Source organism: Furipterus horrens, unplaced genomic scaffold (assembly GCF_987537825.1).
Source record: "Furipterus horrens unplaced genomic scaffold, mFurHor1.1.pri manual_scaffold_8, whole genome shotgun sequence".
Taxonomy (NCBI): Eukaryota; Metazoa; Chordata; class Mammalia; order Chiroptera; family Furipteridae; genus Furipterus; species Furipterus horrens.
This window is the reverse complement of record NW_028327178.1, coordinates 22,457,500-22,466,329: the sequence shown is the minus strand read 5'-3', so window position 1 is coordinate 22,466,329 and position 8,830 is coordinate 22,457,500. Positions and strand designations below refer to the sequence as shown.

The window sequence follows — 8,830 nt, the reverse complement described above, 5'->3', positions numbered from 1 at the left end:
TGAAAATTGGTGATGGAGGAAGATATGTAAGTCTGAAGGGAAGGAGCTTTGATTCGTGCAAAGATGTGGAATATGAAAGAGATAGAGATGTCAAGGATAGTCTAATTGATGGTTCTAACTCGGGATAACTGTTTTTAATCACTGATGCTATAAATCAGGTAGAGTATGCAGATGGGGCTTGGGTTGGGAAGTGGGGAGAGGCATTGTGTTGTTTTGAAAATGAGTGTGAGGTGGTTGGCTTACCTCACTGAGGAGATCAGATGCCAAGTGCAATTATAAATGAGTAGCTGAGGGGAGAGGTCCTTCATGACCATGCTTGTTGGGGGGTTCTCCAGTGTGAAAGTTCAATAAAACCTAGACAAAGTACTCATTAGCGATAGATGTGAAAAGAAGGTTTAAGGAACAAGCATTGTCTTTACTGGAAGTGAGGACTTAGATGTTCCACCTGCATTTAACTGAATGAAAAGTAAATGGGACTCGGCGGTGGTCACTGAGCAGATCGAACTTCTCTTCCTCAGGCACTTCGCTCCGTTTCCTCGCAACCATGTCTGACAAACCCGATATGACTGAGATTGAGAAATTCGATAAGTCGAAATTGAAGAAGACAGAAATGCAAGAGAAAAACCCACTGCCTTCCAAAGAAACCATTGAACAGAAGAAGCAAGCAGGCGAATCAGAATGAGGCCCGCACCACCAATAAGCACTGTACATTCCACAGGCATTGCCTTCTTATTTTACTTCTTTTAGCTGTTCAACTTTGTAAGATGCAAAGAGGTTGGATCAGTTTAAATGACTGCTGCCCCTTTTCACATCAGAACTACTGACAATGAAGGCCGCACCGGCCTCTCCCATCTGCCTGTCCGGCTGGCGGGGAAGGGAAAGAACTTGCGTGTTGATGAAGGAAGGAGCTGGGTGGGTCGACAGTGAAATCTAGAGTAAAAACCAAGCTGGTCCAAGGTGTCCTGCAGGCTGTAAAATGCAGTTTAATCAGTGCCTTTTTGTTGTTGTTGTTGTTAAAATGATTTTAATTATTGGAATGTACAATTTTTTTAATATGCAAATAACGTTTTAAAACCTGAAGAAAAAGAAAAGTAGATGGGGCAGAAGGCAAATGGGGTAGAATTGGTGGAGTTCTACAGAGATTATGTGGAAGTTTCTTGTACTATTCTTACAACTTTTCTCTAAAATTTGAAATTATTTCAATATTAAGATGTCACAAAACATCTTCTCCATAATTGTGTCAATGGAAACACTACTGAATAAGTACTCATAAATGATTTTAAATCTAAAATTTTGTATAGGATGGAGCAGATTGACCTGATGGTGAAATATTTTTTCTTTAATTGTATTGATTTGTTATATTTTCTAATGTCAACAATATAAAAGTTTAGCTTCAATGTTAAGATCTCTGATAAGGATTAATAAAAGTTAACTAGTTGTATGATATGGTGAAATTCCTTGTCATTTAGAGTGAGGGATTAACTGAGCTTGTTTTCATTTTAGTCATTGATTATCAAGTTGAGTTCTTCATGAAAAAGCAGGAAGGATTTGGAAGTGTCTGGTTATCCAAACTAAGGAAGCGCAGGTATGGGAATTCAAGTCTAAGAGTTTGGTACTGTTACAGGAATGTTCATATTAACAGGGAGTAAGCTCATTTACAATCTCTGACTTCGGGCTCTTACTTGGTATACACCACAAAAATGACATAGCCCATTTTTTTCCTGTAACACTTTTCCATTTCCTTTCACTTGAGAAAAATCTATTGGCGCCTAAGGGCTTAGAGGAACACCATATTCATATCTGTTTTCTTTGGAAGGATATGTACAGAGGCATGTTATTTTAGTTCTCCGAATGTGGTTGTAATGTACCAGCCAGAAGGGCTTCTTTTATGGGTTTTCCCATACAAAGTGAAGGGGATTTTGCTTTTAGAATATCAGTTCCAGTAGAGATATCTCTTTAAGGTGGTCATTTAATAATGTCGTCTGCCATCTGGCCTTTAAACACAAACACATATTTGAAAAAAAATTCACAAAATTAATTTTAATGTGTTAAAATATCTGAAAGAACAACTTCATTTAAACTTAGAGTTTTCAGATAGCATTTTAATAATAAAATTTTATTTGCTATAGAAAACATTCATTATTTACATTGACCTTTACCTTTCTTCTTTATGACCTCATCTGTGATATGCTGTATGATATAATTATTTTATGCACAGTTTTTAGTCCATTTCTTGGTTGCAAACCCCAACAGTTACATGATCTTGTGTGAATTATGCAACCATACTAAGCCTTAGTTTCTCCTAAATGATGATACTAACAGCACCTCTATTTTTAGCTTACTGTATTAAGTTAGATAATACATTTAAAATACTTAAAATGTCCTAAGTGAGCAATATACATGAGCTATTATTATCTTAAAATGAAAGCATTAGCCATTTTGTTCTTTCTGACTAAATATCTTTTTGTTTAATAGAACGATGAATCAAAGTATATTCGTTGGTGGTCTGAATTTACCCTTTATTTTTAATTCTCTGGCAAACTTAAGTGAACTCGGTGTCATTTTGTATAACAGTCACTTAATTATATAGTCATTCAAGTTTTGAAAATCACCTGTGAGTTCCTTGTCTTAGCCATTGTAGAGGATACAATATTCATGTTTCTCCCTCAGGGTTTAGCTGGGAGCTAAACACCCAGCTACTCTTTGGATGTTTCATAATGAACTTGCTACCCTTCTCAGTTACTTCAATTCTGTTTAGTTCAACAAACAGAGCATGCTCTATTTTCATAGAAATGGGATATGCAGATAAAGGCTTAGACTCTAAAGAGTCAGTCTGGTGGGGAATATAAACAATTCTGGTATAGTGTGATATGTAATGTAATAAAAGCATGTAAATGGTAAGATGCTAGCAGAAGGTACTGTGTTTCCCTGAAAATAAGACACCCCCCGAAAATAAGACCTAGTGCTTAGAAATGCAAGGCCTCCCCTGAAAATAAGACCTAACGTGTCTTTAGGAGCAAAAATTAATATAAGATACTGCCTTATTTTCAGGGAAACATGGTAGCAGAGATGAAAATAATCAATTATTTCTATTAGGTCCCAGAAGGCTAGTTGGGATGAAGGGCTTGAACTGACATCTGAAGGATAAGTAGGCACTCGGTTTGGAATTCCAGACAGAAGGAAGAGCCTACGTAAATACATGGTAATTTCATGAAATAGCCAGCATGTGCAGAAAAGAACTAAGTATTATTTGGATGCAGAAGAAAAGTATTAAGTGGGTGGGGCGAGATAATGGGAATGGGTGACATAGCCAGAATAATATGAATACATCTTGATTATTTCTGTTCCCACCACATTTCTTTATGGGAAATCTAGTTATCCCTTCTCATTTGGCTTATAGTAAAATACACTTCTCCCCTAGCTATTCTTTCCCAGTGTCATGTGAAATGGTAATACATGTATTCCATCATGGGTAATTCCCTTGGGTGGAGGGATGAGAGAATGGCCCTCCCCAAACAATAAAATATTCCTTTCCTAATGTCTCTCTGCTGATCTCGCATGGGGCTTCCATTCATTATTCCATTATTCCCGGAGCCTACAGCAACTGTTTCTATAGGAGTCTGACAGTTTCTTATCTGGTCCAACAGTGTTAAATGCACTCTTGATCTTTCTGAAAGACATTTCTGAAGTTATTACTTAGGACCCCCATGTAGCAGCTGCTTGATGCCTGTCACTTTTTGGGATCTTGTCCAGTTTACTATTCACACATCTGAGAAAAAATGTCTGTGAAATAGCCCGGCTGTCACACTCTTGATTTTAGCATTTTTTTTTTCCCCTGCTATGGTCCAAGTCAGGTCAAGTTTTGCTGCATCAGCAAAGGGAAAGTTCTAGAGAAATTTTATGAATTTGACCCCCAAGGTCAAAGGAAGTAAAGGCAAAAATAAGTGAAAGGGGTAATATCAAACTGAAAAGCTTCTGCACAGCAAAATAAAGTGCCAACAAAACAAAAAAGCAACCAACCAAATAGGGATAATTTTTGCAAACAATAGCTCCAACAAGGAGTTAATATCTAAAATATATAAAGAACTCAGACAGCTCAACACCAAAGAAGCAAACAATCCAATTAAAAAATGGGCCGAGAACCTGAACAGACACCTCTCCCAAGAAGACATACAAATGGCCAACAGATATGTGAAAAAATGTTCAACTTCACTAGCTCTTAGGGAAATGCAAATAAAAAATCACAATGAGATACCACCTCACACCTGTTAAAATGACTATTATAACAAGACAGGTAATAACAAGTGCTGGAGAGGTAGTGGGAAAAGGTAGCCTTCATTCACTGCTCGTGGGAATGCAAAATGCTGTAGCCACTATGGTAAACAGTATGGCAGTTCCTCAAAAATTAAGAATAGAATTACCATATGAAATATCTCTTCTGGGTGTCTACATGAAAAACTGGAAAACACTTATTTGCAAAGATACCTGCACCTCTATGTTTATTGCAGCATTAAAGTGTCCTTCAATAGAGGATTGGTTAAAGAAGATATTCCATATATACAATGGAATAGTACTCCGCCATAAGAAAAAAAATGAAATACTGCCATTTGCAACAACATGGATGAGTCTTGAGAACATTATAAGCAAAATAAGTAAATCAGAGAAAGCTAAGAACCATATGATTTTACTCATATGTGGGATATAAAACTGAAACTCATAGATGCAGTCAGACAACAGTATGGTGGTTACCAGAGGAAAGAGGAAGGGGGTATGGAGTTGTAAAGTGTAAAGGGGGTCAAAATATGGTGTTGGAAGATGATGTGACTTTGAGTGGTGGGCTCACAATGTAATATACAGATCATGTATCATAGAAATATACACTTGATACCTTTATGACCCTATGCTCCAATGTCACCCTAATAAATTTAATAAAATAAAAGTTATCTAGAGGAAGCCGCTAAGGGGAATGACTTTTTGGGAGCACACAGATTCAGCGTTGGATGTTTGGCCAAATCAGAGTTCATTTTTACATAGTAATTCATCTATTTACAGGGAACAGAGAAGCATCTCCAAAAATGCCTAGAATAGTCCTGAGTTTCTCATCCTTCCCCAAATTGGACAGGCAACCAAAGGTAGATTTCTGGGTCTTGCTCTTGACTAACCAAATCACTATCTTAAGTTGGGGACATGGAATTTGCCTCTTAAAAGTGTACATGCCCCTTAGTGATCTCACAGCTTGCTAAAATTTAAGGAGGCCCAATATAAATTAAATCATCACAAGGTACTGAAGAGTTTGAAAGTTGTGTTTTGGAAAGATTAACATGCTAGCATAGTATAACATAGATTGGGTAAAGGAGAAATCAGGGACCATGACACAGGTAGAAAGCTATTGCACTTCTAAAGCAGATGTAAGGGCATGAAAGCAGATATTAATCTTGCTCTTTGAATAGATGCATGGCTCCAAATCATGGTAATGAATAGAAGAGATCACTGTATAAATGTTTATTTTGATGTGCTTAAAAGACATTTCCTAGCATACTAAACCCTGCCCCATGAAAAAAATAGTTAAGGGATAGGCATGTGCCAGATGTTCCCCATGAGTGTTGACAGGGAAGTTGGAATTGAATATGACCCTCCAACTTCTCAAAGAAAGACATGCATTGAATTAATAAGATCAGAAAAACATCATCTTGCCATAGTTGTGAATGGGACCAGATGGCCAGTCACACATGTCACTGAGAAACACTGAAGTGGTTTTGCTGTTTTTTAAAAACTAGCTTTTGATTATTCCAAGATGAAAGCTGTTATGGGAAAAGTCCATAGAAATAGACCAACGATAAAACCAACAGCGAGAACATAAGAAATAGAAATACAAATTAGAGTTCTCATGGGGCTAGGCATAAAGAAGGTGTGCAACTCTGCTCTAGTTATCAAGGTAATGTGATTTCAAAATATCATTTCTTGAAGTTCCTTTTGAGGATTCAATGCCTTTCACTCAACAGAAGAGAAAACAATAATCCAAAAAGTCAAAGGACTATTTTTTAAGATTGCAAATTAATGACAAAGCCACAGCAAAAACCTCATCTCCTGAAGTCTTCCTTGCATTCTTTCCTCAACATCACAAAGTGTTCTATTATTTTTTCAAAACCCATACATGGCACATTAACATGAACATGTGCATGTTTTTTTAAATTTTATTAATTTTTAAAGTAAACTTTTTACTAAAATTCAGCACATATACATAAAATAAGGTACAAATTGTAAATACTCTGACTGAATTTTCACAAAATGAATCACATAAGAACACTGCAGTAAAAAAATAGAATGTTATCAGTACTTCATAGTTCTTCTTGTTCTCTTCCCCATTCATGAATATCTACTTTGTTCTCCCAAAAGTAGCTATTTTAAATTTTGACAGCAGATTAATTTTACTTGTTTTTATATCTTAGATAAAGGAATCATATTATATATATATATATATATATATGTGTGTGTGTGTGTGTGTGTGTGTATGTGTGTATGTGTATGTGTATATATATATATATATATATATATATATATATATATATGTAGGTATTTGACTCTTTTTTCCCAATGTTATATTAGTAAGATTTGTTCCTGAAATGTGTAACTTTTTTCATCATTTTTACTGGTGCTTTGAATTTTCATCATATGGATACTTATAATATAAATGTATATAATGTATTTATTCTTTTTCCATTGATGATTACTTAGCTGCTTTCTGTTAATAGTTTTGACCCATTAAAAGCAACGCTGTTTTTAAATATTTTTATTCATGTCCTTTATAAATATATGTGCTTCTCTATTGGCTATATACCTAGAAGTATAATTGCTAGTGTATGAATACATCTAACTTCAGTAAATTCTGCCAGTTTATTGGCAGATATTTGTGTACATAAGTGTTTGATTTAAAATTAAGTTAGTAATGCAGAACTATAGGATAAAGTACAATATTCTGATAAATATTGCTAGAACAATTAGAAATACATATTTTAAAGAAGTGAACCTTGAGTTCTCCTTCATAATATGCATAAAAATTAGTTTCAGGTAGATTATTGTAGTTTAAATATTTGAAGTTTAAAAAACAAAGCTTCAGTAAGTTATATTAGAGAATATTGTCATGTTGTGTCATGACTTTTAGGCAGGTAAAAATTATAGTCTACAGAAAGCATGATGCATAAAGGAAAAGGTGATAAAGTAACTACACTAACATTGAGAACTTCTCTTAAGAAAATTAAAAGGTAAGCCACAAAGTGGAAGATATTTATAATACATATAACTTTTGAAGGGTATGAATCCAGAATATATAAAAGCTACAAAGTGTTAAGCAAGAGACAATGTAATAAAAATTGTGCCAAAATCTGGGATGGCCTCTTCATAAAGGAGGATATCCCAATAACTGATAAGAATACAAAACTAGCCCTGACCAGTGTGGCTCAGTTGGTTGGGCATCAGGTTCAGTCCCCCATTGGAGTACATACAAGAAGCAACTGATCAGTGTTTCTCTCCCACTCTTTCTCTCTTCCTTCCCCTTTCTCTAAAAATAAATTAATAAAATCTTTTAAAAAGAATACAAAACTTAAGTCAAAACCAAAATTAAATGCCCTTGTATATGCAGCAGATTGGTTCAATATTATTAGAGGGAAGGAAGAGCACCAGGTTCTGTTACACACTGCTGGCAGAAGTGTTAATTGGCACAACCACTTATAAAACCTCTTTTTGGCATTATTTACTAAACTTATAGACACTTATCTGAGTCTACATTCAGCCATATGGCCCCATAAGATAGGTACAAGAATGCTTGCAACAACTTTATTCTTAATAGCCACAACATTAAAACCACACAAATGTTTGGTCAATAATAGTACAGATTGATAATTTTGTATATCAAATAATGGGATACTCAACAACAGGGGTTAGCAAACGTTTTCTTAAGAAAGAGTGATGGAGCAGTGATAAGGAAGGAGCATTGTGGAGGGGGAGGCCTTAGGGTATCATTGGCACTGTTTTTTTATTTTTTTTGTTTTTTTTTTATTTTTCAATTATAGTTTACTTTCAATATTGTTTTGTATTGGTTTCAGGTGCACAGTATATTGGTTAGGCACTTATATACTTTACAAAGTGTTCTGCTGATATTTCCAATACCCACCTGGAACCATGCATGGTTATTAAAACATTATTGACTATATTCTCTATGCTGTACTTTACATTCCCATGACTATTTTGTAACTACCTGGATGGTGTTTATCCAGTTTTTTTTTTTTTTTTTGTGATAATCCATTGAGCTGTACATTTTTGTGCACTTTTATGTAATATGTTATATTTTATAATGAAATTACATAAAATAATATTGAAGAAACTCATCAAACATTTGATAAAGGATCCTTGCATTAGAAATAGAAAGGAGGTATTTTTTGGGGGAAAAGAAATTCAGCACTGAAAATAATTGGAGTAATTCAAAAAATCTAATATGAAGTTAAATTCACTTGCTATTTTCACAAATTCTTGAAAGTATTGCCGTGGTGGTTTTGAAGAAGTGAGAGGTATATAGAATTAGGGCTTTGGAGGTGGGAGCTGAATGTGCAGTATCCCATTCCTGATAACGCAGCTTGATTTGGACAAGGGGTTGGGTAGAAGTGGTTTCTTTTTGCAGGGGATTTCAAAAGATGCTAGGTTTCTAATGTATTCATATCCAAAAGCATAATCCCTTTTACCATTTCTTAAGGTGGCAGTTGAATTTAGCAAAGTTGGAAAATATTAAATCAGTGTTCTGAAATGTCCCTTATTTTACTCTTGGGAGCACTGTATC

General features: G+C 35.0%; 1 protein-coding gene across 1 annotated transcript; it reads left to right on the top strand.

The window, feature by feature from the left end:
• The first annotated feature begins 544 nt into the window (after positions 1–544).
• On the top strand, positions 545–682 carry LOC150002629 (thymosin beta-4-like). Its single transcript, XM_090285110.1, has one exon. The coding sequence runs from the start codon at positions 545–547 to the stop codon at positions 680–682; it is 138 nt and encodes a 45-aa protein (XP_090141236.1).
• The last annotated feature ends 8,148 nt before the right edge of the window (positions 683–8,830 follow it).

Excerpts from the sequence above, each read along its gene's own strand:
- LOC150002629 (XM_090285110.1), top strand. The coding sequence starts at position 545 with ATGTCTGACAAACCCGATATGACTGAGATTGAGAAATTCGATAAGTCG.